A 21,617-nucleotide genomic window follows, 5' to 3' on the forward strand; every position below is an offset into this window, starting at 1 on the left:
AATACAAAATGGTCCTTCCTCTGTATCCCCCCTCTCTAGTTCAATCCTGTCAGAGATGGGTATTCTATTGGCATCTAAATATTATACGTGCTTGAATTCATCAAAGCAATCCAACACAGTCCAGTAGTCCACGATAGTAGTGGGTTATCCACAGAAGTTGTTGACTAGAGCCTTTTACAGCTCTCCATGATTAAGTGTTAAACTCTGGATTTTGGAGGGACATGTACATTCAAACCAAGTGAGTGGCTCTTTAGGAATTTTAAAGGAATATACTTACACTACCATGTCTGCCTCCACCTGTCTACATAACAAGAGCAAAGAATGGATATAAGCGACAGAGTTCCATGGGAGGGATACTGTCAGTTAACAAGCCCTGAATATAGGTGGATCTAATGTGAGGGCCTAAAAACAGTCTCTCAGAATTTAAGGAAGTATGCAAGCCTCAGTGTCATTTGTCATGCAGACGGTAACCTACTTCTTTTATCCAAGACTGGATCCAGGTAATTACTTCACTAGTAAAGGTCACTTGGTATGTTTCATAGTCTAGGAAGGGTCTGTGTGCTTCTCCTCTCATAAATTTGGAAAATGCTGCAGAAGCTTCATGCAGGAAAGCAATTGAACTTACCCAGAGAGAAAGATCCGGATGACTGCATAAAATATGTCTGGGTCTACATAATCTGGAAAAGCAATCAGAATGTGAACTTTACTAGAGGCGAGAAGAGCAATAGGTTCCATGTGCAATGGGCTCCTGCTCTCCTGGGGCTGCTTCTTCCATCTGACCTGCGTGGAGACCAGAAAGGAAGTAGCAGCAAGACCCAGATGGAATGTTCCCTTCTGGGGTCCCTTCGCTGGCCCTTGCAGAACTTTTAAACTGTTCCATACTCTGGCCTTTTCTATTTATGGCACATCCCTTTTCTGTACTCAGTGGCAACAATGAAAGGTTGCCTTCAAAAAATTAATATTTTGGGGGCTGGGGAGATGGCTCAGTGGAATAAGCACTTCCCTGGCAAGCGCAAAGCCTGAGTTCAATCCCCAGTTCTGCCAATAAATAAATAAATAAAACAAAAAATTAATATTTTAAGCAAACATAATATGTGAGAGTGTGAAGGGAGTGGAGACAGGAAAAGTGGGGAAAATCCCCTCCACAAGTGCTTTCACAGAGAGGAAAACCACGGCACCAGGGCGTCCACACAGGTCTGCGTCATCTCCAGGGGACCCAGGAGAGGCAGTGATGAGGCTTTGCCAGGGAGGCCGCCCAGGCCAGGTGTGGCTCTGTCTATTTTTAAGCCTCATGCATGAGTGTGTGCAGGTCATGAAGGGTCTGTGCTGGTGTGCTGGTTAACTTGTATGGAAGAGATCACACTCTTGTACAGCATTTCTATGAAATTTCTTTTCATCAACTTTAGAAGGTTGTGCTTTCTCCTCCTCACACAATAGGGATTCTCTGACTTGTGACCTAGCACATGTGCATTTTACCCAGACCCTTCTAGGCCTATTTGCCTGTGAGGGAAAAGACACATCTCTGGCACGAGCCCCACTAACAACATCTCTGAACCCTTGGCTTTCCTTCTCCACTCCAGCACGGCTTTGTGGTCCCTCATCCCTTCTTCTCACCTCTGTTGTCTTGAACCCTCCACTGGTACCGTGCCTCGTGTCTTCCTTCAACCTTGAGGCTTCCAAATGCTCTTCTGTGGGTCACGGTCATCCTCTCAGAGCTGTCAAGTGCTGTGTGCTAGGCTTTTCCCTGGGTCACTTTTGGATCTTTCCCTATTGTTGCTCAGTTCCCACCCAAGTTGCTAAGTACTATATACATTTTATTGAAGAAATAATGGCTGACAATAGCTTAGCATTTTATTCAATTTAACATGAAAGAGGAAAAGTCAAATGATCACTTTAATGCATGTAAAATATTTTTGTTGTAAAATAATTTCAATAGGTATAAAAAAATCCAATTCATAATTAAAACAACCAACTAAAAATTGGAGATAATTAGAAATAGTAAGGAATATCCTTCAACTTTACAAGGAAATCACAGAAAGACTAGAATACACATTATAAGAAAAGATAAAGTGTTAAAACCAACTCAACCATAAAATTAAAGAAGAATCTACATTTCTATTACCTTTTTTTTTTCATTTATGTATTTGGTACAGGGTCTCACTACATAGCTCAGACTCATAGCGATCCTCCTGTTTTCAGCCTCCCCAGCACTGGGATTACAGGCACACGACCATACCTGGACTCCTTCACCAGCTCAGCACATCCCAGGAGCGGGGCCGGAGTGGCATGCAGGAGACAGGATCAAAGCCTGGTCCCTGCTCTTGCCAAAGCAGGCACTTGTCTACTGAGCTGTCTCGCTGGCTCTCTACATTTCTATTGAATGATGTTATATACAGTTTATAGGCAAAAGAATAAGAAATAAAATTTTATTTTTATTTATTTATTTTGTATTTAATACAGGGTCTACAGGGTCTCACTACACAGATCAGACAAGTAGTGATCTCCCGTTTTCAGCCACCCAAGTGACAGGATTACAGTCTCAATGGAGGTCTCATCTTGTCCCAGGGCGGGGCCAGCACTGCAGGCCATAGATTAAACCCCATCCCTGTGTCTGCTAAGCAGACACTTTAATCTGCTGAGCTATCTGGCCTGCCCCTCAAGAAATAAAATTTTAAGAAAAAAGACATAGGTATTACAAATGAAAAAAGCAAATATTGCTCAAATGATGTGAATTTTACACAGAAAATCCAGAGACCCTCCAGATAATTTCTAGGATTAATTGTAGTGCTTATGAAATGCTAGATTCAAGGTTGATGTTCAAATATCGGCCTTATTCTAAAAATTGGAAATGAATAGTCAGGAAGCAGTTAAGGAAAAAATACATATTCATTAAAAGCAAATGTATCAGGTAACCATGAATAATGCAAAAGGTAGGTAAGTCCTATGCCTTGAAAAAAATTAAAGAAAAAATAGTAAATGAAAAAGACACGCTCTTATATAGTATGTTCATGGACAAGAAAACTCAATATTTAAGCGAGGAAATGCATTAAAGAGAAGAGTTCACTATCTGCATGTATTCCAGGCCATATGCCAAATATTCAAAACTATAAAGAAATGGTTTGGAATAATTCATCCAGGGACCTCTGCTAATATTTTACATTATTATTGGCCTCTCCATGTGCATTATTCATAAGACATGAAGATAGGATATAATAAAAATCATCTCCCTTTTCTTCAAATTAATGTGTATATTTAATGCAACCTGAGCAAAATTCCAAGCCATTCCTGTTTCAGTGGCACTGGCTTGGCTGAGGCCTGTGGGCGCAGGCAGGCCATGCATAGACAGACCAGGGGGAAGGGTTTGTTCTCTTGTTAGAGGCAGATGGTATCAAAGCAGAGAAAGACAAGCAGATAAAGAACCTGAAGAGAGAACAAAGGACAACAGACGCACTCATTTTAGAAAGTCTGATAGGAGATCTGAGACTGTGCTAACTTTGTAGAATGGTTTCATCCATAGGAGACTAGCTAGATTTATTTTCAGTTTCATACTACATACAGATAATAACTACAAATTAGTTAATTGTAGTTAAGATCTTAAACATGAAAGGCAAAACAACAATTTTAGATGAAAACATGGAGAAATATATTTATGAACCATGTGTATGGAATATTTTATATGAGAATCCTTAGAACAAACACTTTGTCTGACTTACATTTAATCAGACAACAGTTCTTTTTTAAGTCCAAGTAGAGTTTTGGCCCTGCTCCCTACCCATAGTAAAACAGTTTGAAATGTCCCATGCAAGAGGATAGTTTCAAATGGGTTACCCTTGTCTCTATTTAAAAGTATGCACAGTCAAAGTACTATGCAATTTTAAGACAATAAAGATAGTGCATTTGAAAAAAAATGATTGATAGTTTGAATATATTTAAATGAAGATCTTCCACTTATGAAAAGCATAAGACAATCAAGATAGCCCTGCAAACTAAGCACCTGCTTAGACAAGCACAGGAACTGGGGTTAGATCCCCAGTACCACACCCACGTCAGCCCCACCCCCACCTCCCAGATACACTAAACTGGCCACCAATTCTGGGTGTGGTGGCACAGGCCTGTAATCCCAGTGCTGGGGAGACTGAAAACAAGAAGATCACTACGAGTCTGAGCTGCAAAATGAGACCCTGTATCAAACACACACACACACACACACACACACACACACACACATATATGCATAAGACAAACTACAACATTTGTAGTACATATAACAAAAATCAGCCTCTAGAGTATAAAAAAATAAGTAAAATGTATTACAAAACTGATGAATGATACGCATCTTAAAAAAAGGAATGTGAATAGTAATTATTTATGTAGACACACACACACACACACACACACACACACACAAGCTGGGGAGACAGACACAGAGAGAGATAGAAAGAGATGATAGCTACCATCTCAGAAATAAGAAAAATTCCCCTTGACCCAAGAATAAACTCTACTCTTAACAGACTAGCAATAAATAATCAAGTAAATGAATGAATAAGTCAATGAATAAAACTAACACTAGTAGATGTTGGTAAGATGAAATTTCAACTTAGTGTAGGCGTCTGGTGCTAGCTAGTAAAGAAGAAGGTGCTAGAAGGTGCACATGCATTTTCATTGAGCAATTCAACTCTTCAGCCTCTGCCTGAAGCAATCCTTACAAATACACACAGGAGCTATGGACAAGAATATTTCTGGTGGCCTTGCTTTTAACAGCAAGACAAACAAATGCAAAACAAATAATATAAAACCCAAAAATTGAGAAAATAACTAAATTGTAGTCTATTGATATAAAAAGATGCCTTTGGCAGAGAAACTATAGTATATATCCACCTTGGCTGGCCCTTCGTTAAATAGGTAGGTCACAAGAGAAAACACACATTTTAATTTCTTCATATAAAGTTAAAAGCATATGAAACAAAATAATGCACTTTGAAGGCATCTTTTCTTAAACAGTGAAAGCATACAACAATAAAAGAGTAAGTAATATTAATCAAACTGGTGGCTAAAAGAAAATATTTTTTGGGACCGGCCAAAGAGCTTAGCGGATTTAAGCGCCTGCATAGGCAGAAGCAGGCACTGGGAATTCCATCTCTTGGCCTGCCAGTGCCAGCCCTGCCCCTGGGGCACACTGAGACAGAAACTGAGACTGGGTGTGGTGGTGCATATCTGTAATCTCAGTACTTGGGAGGCTGTAAACAGGAGGATGACTACCAGTCCAATCTATGCAGGGAGACCCTGTAGATCCTGTAGACTCTTCCCTAAAATACCAAAGAAAAGAAAGAAAATATGTTTTGGGGGAGTACAATTGAAAAGAGACATATAAAATTTTCAGTGTTTGATAATGGTCTAATCCTTTGATAGGAAACTGGGCAGGAAGGTATCTGTTTTACTCTTATTCTGTACCTTCAACTTACATGTTCTGTTTTGTTTGTACATTAAATATTTTATTTTGAAAAAATGGTAGTTATATGGCTTTTAGTTCTGAGCTAATAGGTGTCCAGTGATCTTTTTATCCCCTCCCCCCATTTATTTCATGCACACTAGGAAAAGCAGTTTGGGAGCTTGGTCAAGCACTGTCCACAGGACTCCTCCCTCCATGGACATGGTACTGCTGTGCAGCCAGACTTTTGCTTTTGGTTTCACCCTGTACAGTGTGGCCTCCAAGGGTGTGTCCAGGAGCAGGAAGATTATTCTATAGGGCACAGGGAGGATCCCACGACAGAGTGGCTGGGCTTCCTGCATGACCTTCTCACTGATTGGAGCCACTCACGTTGCCACACCTATACCTGTGCATGCTGGGCAGCTACCTTCCCACTTTGCTGTTACTCAACAAAGCACACAATATGTTGGTTAAGTTTCTCTCTCCTTCAAACTCCAGCAAATCTCAAGAAAAAGATAATGTCTACCCATGATTGATTTATACACACCTTATCAAGCTTTCTATGTCATAAGTATTTTTATTATTTTTTTCAGAAAGAATAAGGAAAACTTTTGTTTTGTTTTTGTATTGCTTTGTTTGTTTTAGACTGGGTCTCACTACATAGTACAAGCTGGCCTCACACTCCTGAAGATCCTCCTACCTCAGCCTCCCAAGGGCTGGGATTACAGGCTCCTGCACCACACTCAACTTTTTAAAAGTTTTAAATACATGTGTAAGTTTTACTTGTGGCTTTTAGACAAGGCAAAACTCAGAAAACTCTTTATTCTCAGTCAGTGCTGATCAGGCACACTCATAGAATGACTAGTGTGTTTTCATATCACATGAATGTTCTCTACTGTCTCAACGAGGGAACTCAGATGGCCTTGACTCTATTACTGTGTCATGAGGATCGGAATTTAGAATGGACCCGCCTCCCCAACAGAAAGAATTATTAACAAGAGAACAGAAATCACTGTGGCAGTCAGATAGACACAGAAAAATTCCTATGAACAATCACAGGAAAAGATAAAGAACCAATGCCTCAGCAGGAACAGTGAAGCCCAAGAGTATTGTTGAGTATTGATATATTCAGCATCCGAAAGAATATAGTTGCCAGCAAAACTATTTCTTACGTTGGTGTGAAATAAGGTAATTTTTAGAAAACAGAGTTTACCACTAACTCACTTGTGGAAATCCTAAAGGATTTGGTCTTTCAGGCAAAAGAAATATGCGCAAAAGAATGAGGGGGGAAAAAAGATTCAAAATACATAATGAAATCAAAATGAGCTGTAACCACATAAAATTAAAGTAAACATGGTAGTTTTAGATAGCTTTGCTGTAATTTAAGTTCCTATGTTCCTAAGCAGTATTCTATGAAAGTTTTACAAAAATTTTCAGTGATTTGAACATTAGCTCTGTGGATGTACATTTTTAGAATCAATACAAAAACATATTAAAATTGGGCTTAAATGAAAATTTGGTTTAAGATGGTGGCCCAAATGACACACATATATTCAGATTACCTCATGTAGCTAATGCATGACTGAAGACACACTTTAGAAATGCTAACATGATTTTATGTAATTTAACAGATCATTTCAATGCTAATTATTTTCAATTGGATTTAAATATAAGCTCATAAGGTAAAAAGGAAACTTTCTTTGATAAAATTATGTGAACAAATCAAAATTAAAGTCAACAAAAGTTCACACTTCTGTTTAGCCCCAATTTATTCTTCAGAAAGTCTAATTGAACACATATACCAAATTGTTAGAAGAAAATTTCAAGTGGATTTCCTCTAGTGCATAGTCTAAGATGCCCAATAAATTCGTTCTCTCGACACACAAATCCCTGTACCAGCTCATGTCTAGCCCCTCTCTCTTCTCCTGCTTCCTGTGAATGCCACCTTTTTAGAATCTCTCCCCTCTCATTGGAGCAGGATTGAGGCATAGGATAGGAGATTTGCTCTTCCGTTGCTAACGGGTCTCACCCCTTACCCAAACCTTCTTTAAAAACCTGGCATGGATTTCAGATTTTTCTGATAGAGGAAATTGAGGACCCTGCCAGCTACTGGACACTGACTGTAATAGCCAGGGAACGTGCCCGTTTGCCTGACCACACTTATGAGAACTTGTGTCTGCCGCCATAGGGAGTCTAAAGCTGAAGTCATTCCTGTTAGGAACCAACAGTGAGAAAAGAAATACAGGGCCACTGCAGATTGGGAAAATGGACTCCCTCCAGCGGGCCCTGCGTGGAGCTCTCAGGACCACTAAGACAGCTTGGCCTGGCCCCTCCTCCCAACTTTAGCAAGGCTTCAACAGTCCGAAGACCGGAACTATCTTAATCACAGTGAACACAAAGAAGGACAAAAGTTCCAAAGACTGAGAGCATTCTGATACCATCAACAGCAAGTTAGTTTACCTTAAAACAAAGGCAGTGCGCTACTGCCATCGTGTGGCCAAGCGCATCATCGCGCACTCAGGCAGCCAGGTTCAGGGCCCTGGTCCTAAGCGGAGCCCTTCTGCACCCGGCAGTCCTTCCCCAGTAACCCACCGTGCATTTGTCCCAGGGTTCTGGTGATGTCTTCGATTGAGAGTCTCAGGCGCTGCAGGGCCTTGAGCAGGGCGTCATCGTCGGCCTGCAGGATGGCGCTGATCGCCTGAGCCAGTGCCTGGGGAAGGAACCGTCATCCTCAGTTCTGGGAGGCTGGGCCCAGGGTGCCCCCCCCCCCCACACACACACACAACTGAATCTGGGTGATGTCGTTCTGAGGGTCAGGGTCTCCGCGGGAAGCTCCTGGAGAGCGCGGGTTAAGTTTCTCTGGCTCTTTCCATTCGCTACTACTTCCTGTGCTGCTCCTATTACTGGATTTATCATGTTCTGTTCCCAGTTTTGCGTCCCAGCTAGGGCAACCGCACACTCCAAAACTCTGTGATGTGAAATCAGATTCCAAAGATCCCCATTCCGCTGACCTGCATTGGAAAGGATGAGATTTTATTCTGTGCGGTCCAGGGGTTTGGACGCACGGAAGAGAACGAGAGACCGTGTAGTTCACTTTTGGGTGGAGTGGGATAATGGAGGTTGATCAGCTAAGCATGCGCACTGTCCCTGAGCTACACCCCAGCCCTGTTTTGTCCAGGACTGAAGATGGAGCCTCACTGGTCTTAGCGGCTCACCCGGAAGGTGCTGAGCACAAGCATAGATTTAATGTAAATGCCCTTTAGGCAAAGCACTGCATTCTAGCTGAGCACACGCTGCCCCAGTCTTGTGCCTTATATCTGGCCTGCCTGGTATCTTGCCGATGGACTCTTCGAAATACTCAAGCCTGCAACCCCCAGCGCTGGGGCGTCTCGATGGTACCTTTCATTTCATTTCCCTCTGAGCCTGTGCACGGCGGTTTTCTCTACCAGATACTTGCCTTCCTGTCTCCCTCTTCCCCACCACTGTACTTCGCTCAGGTGTTCTTTTAGTTGTCATTTCTCCGAGGAGTCTGGATGAAGTTTCAGCTGTCATTTTATGAAGCGCTGCATTTCTTTCCCTTCCCCTACATGAGTTCATTTTCCTGCACTAGATCCAACTTGCCTCATGTACCCCGATTTCCCACTCCTAGAGCAAAGCCTTGGAGAATGCATCCTTCTACTCCCAAGGTAAGGACTAGGAGGGATGGAGAACTCGACTGACTTCCCACTGAAAAGGAGGACAAAGTGCCATGAAGTGAGGAGATACCTTAATCCCGGGCACTGCCGCTTTCTCCACCAGTACCGTCACCAGCACGAAGCCACGCAGGCTCTCTCCCCCAGGAATTGATACGATGGTCTCCAGGTTACTTGGAAAGCAGAGGATCACACTGTCAGGTAGCTGGAGTCAGAGTCCATCTGCAGCCCACACTGAGTCAGATCACTACAGGGAGAGAAAGGGCTCCCCTCTCAGACAGCCTCGGGGCACGTGCACCCTCAGCAACACTCAGGGAAGGGAGGGTGCAGGTGAGGTCGAGCCTGAATTCCCCTGGCTGTGGCTCAGGAAGGCCAGCAGGGCCCTGACGGTTCTCAACACGAGTCATGAATCCATGACCTGGGTGCTGCAGTGGACATTCAGAGTCCTTTTTATCTTCATGTGCATCTAGTCACTCCAGCAGCCAAGCTTCCCATGACTGTTTGTTTGTTTGTTTGTTGTTTCTAAACTGAAACCTCAATATTCAGGTTCCACTGCAAGGAGTTCTGTGTGATAAGTGGGTTTGGGGCTGCATTTTGAGAACTCCTCACTAAAAGCCTGGTCACCACTGCATCTAGACCATCACCCCAGTGGAAGAGTCCACTGAAACAGCGCCTGGTGAAAGGGGCAGCCGATTCCGCAGAATCACTTCCTTCAAGTCCAGAGCCAGAGCCCTAGAGCCCTTGGTGAAGGTGATGGCAGTGGTAGGAAGCAGATAAGGCTTCCCTCTTGGAAGCTGTGAAACTACCTCCCATAGGTGCAAAATGCTTCGCCCAAGGCCACACAGCTGGGTAGGCACAGAATCAGATGGGAATAAAGTAGTTCTGTAGCCAGGCCAGCGCTCCTTTTAACCTGACACAGAGGATGAGCTGAGACCTGACAGAAATTGGTGCAAATCACCTGCTCTTCTTTAAAATATCCAGGCATCCCAACTATATTCGGTGCACAAAACCTATGAAGCTAACTTCACACATTACTTTTCACTGTAACATTTTAAACATGAGGAAAGGAAGAAACAAACCAAAATAGAACAAAACAAAAATAAGTCTAGAATGCCATTGTTGCAGCAGGCCTGGGCAGCCACTGCTTCCCCTTCCCTCCCCCATCTCCTGCTGTCCTTTTATGGAGCTGAGGCTGGAGGACAGAGGGGACAGGCCTGGGAGGTAGCCTTGGTCTCCAGGAACACAGGAGTTGTAGTCCTATCATGGTCAGATGGGCCATTGAAAGGGATTCTTCCCTAGGGATAACCACTGTCTGCAATTGGGCCTTTCAGAAAAAACTAGTGAAGTAAGCCTTCAGGCCATGGGACTTGAAAGAAACTTAGTGACGTCTTATTTGTTTCCTTGTATTGCATTTTAATTTATGATGTGCAGATTAGAAAACACAGTAGTATGTCTCCTTCCCTTACCTCTGCAAGGCAGAGCCAATGGCTTCCAACTTTTTAGGATTGTCATATTTGGCACATGTCTTTTTTGTCTTTTGTCATACATTTTTTACAGTTGTTATTATTCTGCATGTGTCAATTGGCATGCTTTCTCTTTATTATAAGTTTTCATAATTAGTATGAATGCTAAAATGACTCAGATTTCTGGCCACTTACCTGATTTCCAGAGGTCTAGTCAAATTCATTATCCACCACAAGGAGAAAAAGAGAAAGAAAGAACAATTCAGAGCCTGCACCAGACACAGCTCCTAGGTCACATGCATGCTCATGGGAAATACACACACAGAGGCCTTCATTCACATCCTCTATGAGTGTCCACAGGTAGAACACAAATATGAGCCATGGGGGACAACCTGCGAGCTTAGTCACAACTCACCAGTTGGACCCTGGGGAACTGGCCTGAGGCTATTGTGGAGGACCACCTGGATGACTGTCCTCAAAAGAGAGCAGTTGTCTCCATTTCGACTAAACCTGGCCCTGTATCCATGTATGTGTATGTACAGAGCTGGCTAGGACTTTTCCTTATCACTTCAATTGGCTTTAAGCAATACAAATTGGTCCAGCCAAGGTGCAAGTGTGTGTAGCTGTGAAGCAAGGCCACAGGGCAGCGCAACCCCACACCCAGAGCCACCAAAAAAACATGTTGGCTCGGATTGAGACTTGAGATAAGAGGCTATGACTTCCTAGGACATAAAAGACTGCATATCTGAGTTGAAGCACCAACCCTAAGCATTAGATACTACCTTACATCGCATGATGCAGAGTACAGCTTCTGCATATCCTTCCCTCCCCGTACTGCAGAGGCGGCCTCAGACCACCTACCTAGCCCAGCTCACGGCACTTATATATTTCCACCCACTCTCACAGCCTATTCCCAAGGCACTCCCCTCATCATGAATTAATAAAACTGTATCTGGCCTTCAGTGGAGGCCTTTGTTCTGGTTGGCCATCACCCTAATTGGACTCGGGGTCCCCTGGGCTCTCCACCATCTTGGACATATCATTGTATCTCTGTGTATACCAGTTGCACTGGAAGTGGATTAATTTGCTAGAGTTTCAGTAAGTCTCCTTTGGGATTACAGATAGAAATCTCTCATACTGAAGTGAGAACCTGGAAGGGCTCTCTATAGTTATCTTGATAAACTATTTTATTCTTCTTACACTTTTGTAAGTGCCAAAAGTCACATTTCCATTATTGTTTTCTTACCTATCTATAAAGGGTTGCCTTAGGTCACATCCTGCTCTCCTCACCACACTTTTTTGTGATTTTTAAAACCTGCACTGATGACATTTTTCTGAAATTCTAAAAAACACTTGTAATCCCAGAACTTGGCAGGATGAGTCAAGAGGATCAGGAGTTTGAACACAGCCTGGAATATGAAACAAGATCTTGTCTCCAAAATAGAAGGAAATACTGTTGTTATTGTTTATACTATTTGTTTATATTGTTCTTTGGCATTTTTCATGCACTTCTAGTTATGTAACCAATTTCGATGGACTTTATTCTTATATATTTCATTCCTTTATAGTAGAAAGCTCCCACTACCCTATAAAAGACTACAGAAGGTCATTACCAAGATCAACTGGGGTTCTCTGGCTGTGTCTGTTCACCGGAATTAATTAATCCAGCCCTGCACCCTCACCTCATAAGACCATAGTTTTCTCTTATTATATTCTCAATTTTCCAATCCCAATTCAGTTGCTTTTTCTTCTTCTCTTAAATCACAAATCCAGCTGATTTAATATTCCATGTATTGATGGGACTAAATCATCCACATATTTATTATTTCATCCCACCCAAATTCTGCACATTACAGAATTCAATGCCTTTCATTGGTTACCAGGTGTTTTTTGGTTTATTTGTTTGTATTTAGGACAGGGTGTACAGGGTCTCACTGCGCAGATTGGACTCATAGTGATCTTCCTGTTTACAGCCTCCTGAGTGCCGGGATAACAGGCATGCACCACCAGGCCCAGTCTCAATGGCTGTCTCAGCATACCCTGGGGGAGCGGCTGGCATGGCAGGCCCGGCCCGGGGATCAAACTCCCAGGCAGGCGCTTTAATCTGCTGAGCTATTTGGACGGCCCTCAGTTACCAGTTTTGTTATCAAAGAACAATTGTTTAAACAGCACAACTGATAATTATAGAAAATGTAACATCCAGAGTTCAAAGGTACTTTGAGAGATGAGATGGCCCAATCGCCCCTCTTCTGAGGGGTGTATAAATGCTGAAGTCCTAGAGCTAGGGTCTCCACTGAATGTTTCATTCTTCACTATTACTTCCTGCCATTTCCTGCTGCAACCCCATGGCTGCCTACAATTGTTAGCCTGAGGGAGTTCTCCCTCATGCCCAACTTCACTACTTGCCTACCTTAATCCATCACAAACGTGATTGCTATCTATCTAGAGCATCTGAGTATGGAATACATTTGGCTGTCTTGCCCTTTCTCACCTATTTTGGGTAATAGATTTTTTGCTAAAATCTCATGCTATCTCTTCTATAAATAAATATCTCTGTGCCTAGGACAACTGTTAAAGAGAGAATAGGTAGAATAGATGCTATTGTTAGCCAGATTGTCCTTGCACCACAGCTAGAGCACAAAATCCTTTTCTTTCATTTTTTTCCCTTTTTCTTCTTCTTCCTCTTCCTCCTCCTCTTCCTCCGCTCCCTCCTCCTCCTCCTTCTTCTTCTTCTTTTGCATTTTTTCTGGACAAGGGATGGCCAGGATGCTTGCCTCTGCTCCAGGATAGCTGAGCTGGAATCACTGAAGGCTCTTTCTTCCATATCCCTGGTGCCTGTGCTGCTGGTTAGATAGAGAAGACTGATGATTCCAGCACCTTTATTTCAGCCTCTCCTGTGGATGTGGCTCCTCACAGTATGGTATCTGGGCCACACAGAGGATGTCCTTCGAGGAAACAACTAGAGTGTCATTTGCAAGACACTCAGTAACCTTGCCTCAGATGTCCGTGGAATGACTGCTGTTTTCTAATTCATGTATGTTTGTGATACAAGAGAGTGGCAGTCACTTTGAGGAACTGGTGTATGCACACATCATACCTTTTATTTTCAATCCTAACTCCCTCTCTCTTCCTACCTCCTCTCCCATCTCACCCCTACCACACCTATACTCAGTCTCCCTTTTTGTTTCCTACCATCTTTTCTGTTTTATTCATTATTCATATTTCAGGCTTCTCATATAAGAGAAGCTGTCTGGTTCGGAGCTTTCTGAAGCAGCTCCTCTTAAGTTATCCTTAATTGTTCACTTATGATCTCTAATGGTCACTTGCTGAAACCCTTGTCCTTAGTTGACTAGGACAGAGGATATATTAGGGAATAAAGAATTTGATGAGAAAAGAAAAAGACACTCTAACTTTTCAGGAGTTTAAAAGTCAAGTTGAGGGGCTTGGGAGATAGCTCAGCTGTCTAAGTGCCTGCCTGGCAAGCACAAGGATCCAGGTTTGATCCCTGGTAGGTACTGCATGCCATGCAGGCCCCAGAACCCTGGGCATGCTATGGCAGATCACTATGAGTCCGAGCTGTGTAGCGAAAACCTGTAACAAATAAATAAATTAAAGATTTTCTAGAAATAATAGTAAAAGTAAAATAGAAGTCCAGTTGAAAAATTCATGTGTGATGTGAATCAAGCAAAAATAAATAAATAACAATTTTAAAAAATAAAATAAATGGGTCAGGGCAATGTATGAGACATGGGTTCAGAGGCAACTTGTGGAACTTGTGATTATCTTGAAGCTTATTTTCAATTGCATCCTTTCTTTGGAACTGTAAAGAGATCCACATGAAATCCTTAATTCTAAAGTAGCTAAGCAAGCCTACTTCAGTTCCACTAGAGTAGAACTGAAATGCTAAGCTCACCATTGCTGGTTTCAATGTTGGAGATGAGCCAGGGCTTGGCCTTTCTCCCCACCTTACCCTTCTGGGTCTTTTCTAGTCCAGTTTGTCAGCACCACATCTGCATGGACCAAGATAGGCGGGAGCCCCAGGATTCTAGAGACTTCCACAATGGGGATGGCAAGACTTCTTGGCAGTACCTTTAAGATATAAATGCTGACAGCACATTCTAGAAACAATACAGTGGAGGAAATGGCAATGGTAATCTTTTATTCCAGCAGTACTGAGGTGAGAGAGGACCAAGGACCAAATGTGAATTACCTGGTGATTCCAGTTGATGAATTTGGCACAGTTTCTGTGAACAACCTAAGAAAAATACTACTTATGAGGACATGCTGTGACATATATGAAAATGCAAAGTTGGAACTCACACCAAGTTGAGCAGTGAGAACCTGAAGAGGATTATGAAAATGTATAGGTATAAATTGAGAGCTGAGGAAGTAAAAAGTGGAAAAACCATCCCAAATGTGGAACACTTTTGGGAAAGGTGTTCTTTGACAAATGGAAAATATTTTTTATTTACTCTGTCACATATAGATACACATATAGATTCATAGGTAGCTAAGGGGTGTGTGTGTGTGTGTGTGTGCGTGTATGTGTGCATGTGTGTGTGTGCAAGTGTGTATATGTGCATATGAATGAGACCAGAACACATGAGTGAGGAAGAGGAGGACTAGACACTGGGCCTGTGTATTACTCACTGCTGGTCACTTCAGAGGTCAAACCCAGCAACAACTTTGGAGTAAGGCCAGAGACAAAACCCATCCATATTTTTTCCTCTCTTCTACCTCTGTACTACTTTATGTAATTTCAACCTGCATTTTTGGGAAGTAAATCCCAGTTCATACTGCTTGGCACAGTTCTGGGGTGGGCAATGTTTTGACTTTTGGGAAAGGTGTTCTTTGACAAATGGAAAATATTTTTGATTTACTCTGCCAATGGCAAGACAGGAAATTCATGTTCCAAAGTGTAGGCTGAAGCATAAAATGTTGGGTCTGCCATATAGCTCGGAGGATTGAAGCGTGCCTGAAATCCCAGCTCTTGGGAGGCTGTAAACAGGCGGATCACTACAAGCCTGATCTAGGAGTGAGACCCTGAACAACCTGTAGACCCTTCCATAAAATACAGGAAAAAAAAAAGGAAACTATAAAATGTGCAGAGTCAGAACTAGCTTGAATAAATTATTGAGACAGGCTAATAATCAGCTTTGAAGAAAGCAGTATTAAACAAGTAATGATTAATAGTAAATGACAATGTGCCCTTCCTAGCAGGAAAAGAAAAGTACTTTTTATTTAAATGGGCCCTTTACAAGTAATTTGTTTTTAAATAAGTAAATGACCTGAACAGACACTTTTCAAAAGCAGAAATGCAAATGGCCAATAAAAACAGTGTTCAGTATTTTAACCATTGGGGAAATGGCAGCAGAAACTTCACTGAGGTTCCACTTACCCCTAGGCGGAATGTCTACTATGAGAAAAACGCTAGCAAGGATTTTTTGGGAAAAAAAATGACCAGTATAGACCGTAGGTGGGAATGTAGTTCATTACAGCCGGACCCTATGGGAAGCAATATGAAAGTTCACAGAATTCTAAAACACAGAACTAACACATGAGCCAAAGGAAATGAAGGTAGAACACGAAATAAATCCCCGTTCGCTCTGTTGTGGCGCTATCACCCGAGCCAGGTACACGTGGGCCCTCACACCCATGGACAGGTGAGTGCGTAGAGAAAATATGGTGCATGTATCCACAAGGGAGCATTACCCATATGGGAGAATCGAACTGCGCCATTGTCAAGAAAATGGGCCAAACTGGAGGGTGAAATTAGTCACAGAAAGACAAGGATCACATTCTTTTGTCTCATATGTTCTTCTCCTCAAAACAGAAGAACCTCAAAGTAGAAGAGGAAGTTTTAGAAAAGGAGGGCGGCGGTTAGGACACGGTTGTCTGTGGATATGATCAAAGCATGACATTCCTGCGTGGAAATGTCAGTGAAACCCATTTGCTTCAACTGACACCCAGGAAACAACAAAAAACGTACCGTTTCCAGCACGACCCCTGGCAGGCAGGTACAGGCACAGGACCCAGCAGGCGGTCGCCCCGCCCACATGACCGCGCCCACATGACCACGCCCACTGCAGCCACGCCCTCACCTGCGCTGGCCTCTGCTCCCCCTCCTGCCAGACGAAGCCGGCGGTCATGGCGCTGAGCAGCAGGTGTGCCAGGCGCTGCTGGCGGTGGCCCTGCAGGTGGCGGCAGCTCAGCAGCGGCATCTGCGGGCGGGAGGGCCCTGTGAGGAGGGGCGGCAGCGGGTGCTGGGGCGGGGGTGTGGGCGGGACGGGGGCGCAGGCGAGGAGCGGGAGGGCGCCGGAGCCTGCACACCTGCCGGGCGCCCGCGGCAGGGAGACTGGGGCGGGCCATGCTGCTCTGAGCGAGCGTGGATGGCGCCCCGAGCCGCCGCGAGACGATGGAGCTACTGCTGCTTCGTTCTGTTCTGTTTGGGGTGGAGCTGGGATGGAGCTCAGATTCACCCGAGCCGGTCACCCCGGCCCTGCGGCCGCAGCGCGAGTCACTCCCGGGCTGGCGGAATCGCGCCTCGCTCCCGCCCCGGGTCCGTCCGGCGACTCCCGCGGTCCTGTCAGCGGCCCGGGCTTGCCGGCCTCCCGGCCGCGGCCGCCCCTGGGGCTGTCACCAGCGAAAGCCCGCGTGGAGCGGGGTCCAGAGCGCGGGTCTGACCCATCGCGCAGGCGGGAGGCGGGCGGAGCTCGCGGCGGGGCCGGGGCTGGAGCAGGAGGCTGCGGCCGGGTTCCGACCCTAGCGGCAGTGCCCGCCGGGGCCGCCAGGGGGCGAGCCTCCCCGCGCGGCCCGGGCTCCTCACCGCCGGGCGAGGGCGGAGCTGCGGGCGGGTCCCAGCCACCGGGACGCCGCGCCCCGCCCAGCGCGGAGCCGTGGTTCTGTGGGAAACTTTCCCGCGGCCGCACGAAAGCAAAAAGAAGAGGAAATAGAAAAAGTAAAAAGAAAGCATGAAGTTAGTTTTTAGCAGTGCATTTTAAGGTCATTATATAACAAAATCAATGAACAGTAACATGAAAAATACGGAAATGCTCTACAATGGCCCTTTCAAAGTCTTCAAGACTGGTAATTTCTGCCACAATTTAAGTGCTGAGTAGCCACAGTTACCTACCGGGCAGCCTTAGCTTAAACTCTCAGCCCAAGAAGAGACTGAGGCAGGAGTCGCCAGCCTGGGCTACAGAGTTAAATAGCAAGTTCCAGGCCAGCCTGAGCTACATAGCGACACCCACTCCCAACATAAATAAATGTAAACAGATACGCCCACGGGAGAAGGTTCCTCCCGCTCAGGAGCATTTTTCTGGAGCCCGCCCACGCGTTCCGGAGATCTTGGCAGCTCAAACATGCAATTAAGAAACAATGAAGGGATTAAAATGGCAAACAAAAACTTGTAGAGGAAGTCTTTTTTTTTTTTTTTTTTTTCTATTTAAACAAAGATGAATAGGGAGTGATTTGTGGTACACCTAACATTTTCTCCCAAGTAATCAACTCAGTTCCGTACTTCCTTTTCCTTATATATTGGAAAGAATATACTTTGATAAATATTTTCATTCTGACTCATTTCAGTGTAAAACATTATTTCTATTTGTGCCCCTAACTGAGCGGGCTTCCTTCCCGATTTTCCGAGCCTGGGTCCTGTCCTCTGGGCGCTTCCGAGGAAGCCCCACGGGGACACAGATGGAGCAGGCCGCTTGGTTGAACTTTGACTCTTCTTTCACCAGCTTTTGTGTATTATATAAATACACAAAATGAATGACTGTCTTTAGCCTCACATTTTGTCAATATCAAAATTCCAGTATTAGAAAGGGATGCCAGTCACCTTATTCTATTGACAGCTCTGATTCTTCCACTAGACTGGGCTGCTGCATAAGAACGATACTTTAAAAAACATACATTATTTTCTAAAGTTATAAATATTAAAGAACATTTTTAAAATATCAAATATAGATCTGTACATGCATTACCTAAACATTTATATTATCATTTGGCATATTGAATAGATATGTAATTAGTTATTATTAACACTTTTTTTAAAAAAGAATAAGAAATGTTGATCACACTTTATGTCTAAGCCAAATTGTTCTGAGTTATTAATGTCTGAGTATATAAATATATAATTACTTGTCCCTTATGACAGGATATTAAAATTCATTAATTAATTATAAAGGATATTGGACTAAAACCAGACATTGCAGGTTTCCATCACAATGAAAAGATGAAAAGATGCTACAGTAACTGAACCCTTGTCCTCCTTGATAATACCCAATTAACATTTTGTCAGTTTCTGGACTCAAGTTGATAAAGAAAGGTAGGTAATCTCTCTCTCTCTCTCTCTCTCTCTCTCTCTCTCTCTCTCTCTCTTTCTCTCTCTCTTTCTCATTGTCTCTGTTTTCTTTCATCTTAGGGACCAAACTCAAGGTTTTGCCCATGTTAATAAAGTGCTCTACAGCTGAACTGAACTCCTAGCTCTGGTTGATTTCCGTGATGACTTTTATGACTACATATTTTCAGGATACCAATATCCTTTTTGATTATTTTTCAGCTTCATATGTGATAATATCTTCTCTCACTTTGAAGTTTTTTCTTTTCTTTTGGGCTATTGTGATGAGTAAATGTACTATTTGAATGGTAACAAGTTTATCCTAGAAACACAGCAATTGCATGTTTTATTAGAGAATTCTTAATTCCAATACAGGAAGACAGTTCTCTAATTTTCCTTCTGAAAGTTCCACAAATTTTGTATTTATGCTTAAGTTCTTAATATACCAGTAATGAATTTAGTTTGTGTGAAGTCACAGATCCACCTTTTGGCTCCACCAGTGCCTTCCTGTTGAGGCCTTTCATCCCTTACTGCTCTGTTATTTTATCTCTGTCATGACTTAAGTTTCTTTAGATACCTTCATCTTTATGTAGCTTCTGTTTTAAATTTTTAGATTCCCTTTGTCCATTGCTGTCCCAATAATGCCACCCAGTCTCAATATTTCTAGTTTATACTATACCCTGATAAGAGGTAAGGCAAACATTTTACCTTGTTATTAAATATATGTTACTTTTCTTGTTCATTTGTTCTATAACATAGAGTAGGGGATTGATGGCAAGATGACTTTATAAGGTTGGCCAGATAGCTCAGTGGGTTAAAGCACCTGCTTAAGCAGATGCAGGGACTGGGTTCAATCCCTTGCCTGCTGTGCTGGCCCCAGCTCCAGGGTGTGCTGCGATGGCGACTAAGACTGGGCATGGTAGCATGCACCTATAATCCCAGTGCTTGGAGTCTGAAAACAGGAAGATCACTGTGAGTCCGATCTGTGTAGTGAGTCCCTGTACTAAATACATTTTAAAAAGAACTTTACAGCTCTTACATGACTATCTCTTCTGTTTTGTTTAAAAGAAATGTGGATATCCGACCAAACCCAGGCCCTGTGAGTGTGGGGGTGAGCTTCTGCTCTGTCCTGCGCCTGCCCGCTGCTCCAAGCCTAGGCCCTCCCCATAAGAGAGGCATTTCCCCGCATTCTGCAGACCTACCACGCCCAGCCAGACCCAGTGCAGTCCACCCTCTGAGTGAGAACTTCTGCCGCACTCTTCGTAGTCCTGCAGAACCACCAAAACACAACACTGCTGAGTGTGTGTGAGAGCTTCTGCGCTCTCTCGCCCCCGCTCCTCATACCCCTCCAGACCCAGCCCAGATCTAGCATACAGGCTTGAGGTAAAACCCTGCAGCCAAAGTCCCTGCAGTGAGACAAGGGTCAAAACCACACAGCTAATCCAGGAACAGATCATCTTACCAGAGGTGTACAGCAGGCCCACCTCCAAGGGCAACAACAGTAAGGAGCTGAGCACAGTAGCGAAATCCAAGCCAGGCACAACTGCATGAACTAGATCTTGGTATATCAGTACCCAAATTTCATTAAGTGATAAGGACATAATTGCACCAAAGCTCTACACCAAAGGGCAGAGGTCAGTGTTAAATGAAATGATAAAGACAAGGACCAAAATGCAATCTCAGGCCTCAAGCCCACCCATAACATGTGCAGAAGCCTCTAACTCAGCTGAAATAAATGAATCAATAGCATCGGAAGTAAATAAACAATAAAAGAAACATAAAGAGGAACTCAGAACAGAATTAATTTCTGGAATTAAAAAAAAGAAAACTCTGAATTTATAGCAGCTGAACTTAAGAATCAAATGCAGAAACATATGAAGGAAACACAATGCCCAAACAGAACAAATGCAGTGGACACTAGTTTAGCTGAAATATGTGAATTAGTAGTGTTGGAAGTAAATAAGCAATTGCAAAAAGGTTTAAAAGAACGCAAAGCAGAATTACTGTCTGAAATGAAAAAAGAAAACTCTAAATTTATAGCACCTGAACTAAAGAATCAAATACAGAAACATAAAGAGGAAACCCAATCTGTAAAATCTCTGCAGTAAAAGAAATAATAACTGCTTCTAAAGAAAACATTGATAAAAAATGCAGGAGATTAAAAAAATGATGAATTCCTTGAATGAGCAATACAGGAAAGAAATAGATCACATGAAGAAGAGTCAAAAAGATATAGAGGACATTAAAATCTCAATCATAAGCCTGAAAAACCGTTTGAGTGAAAGTGAAGACAGAGTTTCAGATCTTGAAGATGCTGGTGCAGCTAGTGAAAAAGTAAGAAAGGATCACTTAAAAACAACGAGGATGCAGGAAAAAATAATTCATCACCTGCAAGATGATGCAAAAATGAACAATATGAGACTAATAGGCATCAATGAGAATGAAGGAGTCAATACAAATTATATAAAAAGAATATGGGCAGAAGTAATAGAAGAAAATTTCCCAAATACGAAGAAACAATCTGATACTCATGTAACCAAAGCATACAGAACTCCAAATAACTTCAATCCAATTAAAAACACACCAAGACATATAATAGTCAAGATCCCAGAAATCCAACACAAAAATATCATAGTGAAAGCCACTAGAGGAAAGAAGCAGATCACATTCAAAGGAAAACACATCAGAATTATGGC

The 21,617-nt window shown here is 43.1% G+C and overlaps 1 protein-coding gene across 2 annotated transcripts in view; it reads right to left on the reverse strand.

The window, feature by feature from the left end:
• Window positions 1-21,617, reverse strand: part of Ido2 (indoleamine 2,3-dioxygenase 2) — a 69,636-nt gene that overhangs the window by 8,378 nt on the left and 39,641 nt on the right. The window contains exons 3-8 of one of the 2 annotated variants that reach the window (XM_004633120.2): window positions 16,685-16,804; window positions 14,554-14,672; window positions 10,779-10,793; window positions 9,194-9,293; window positions 8,021-8,138; window positions 626-677 (exon numbers count right to left, since the gene is read on the reverse strand). In XM_004633120.2, coding sequence (XP_004633177.2) covers window positions 626-677; window positions 8,021-8,138; window positions 9,194-9,293; window positions 10,779-10,793; window positions 14,554-14,672; window positions 16,685-16,804 — 524 coding nt within the window. The remainder of the gene's footprint in view (window positions 1-625; window positions 678-8,020; window positions 8,139-9,193; window positions 9,294-10,778; window positions 10,794-14,553; window positions 14,673-16,684; window positions 16,805-21,617) is intronic. The other variant, XM_023717318.1, reaches the window with a different exon arrangement.

Source organism: Octodon degus, unplaced genomic scaffold (genome assembly GCF_000260255.1).
Source record: "Octodon degus isolate 3935 unplaced genomic scaffold, OctDeg1.0 scaffold00051, whole genome shotgun sequence".
In the NCBI taxonomy this organism is placed as follows: domain Eukaryota; kingdom Metazoa; phylum Chordata; class Mammalia; order Rodentia; family Octodontidae; genus Octodon; species Octodon degus.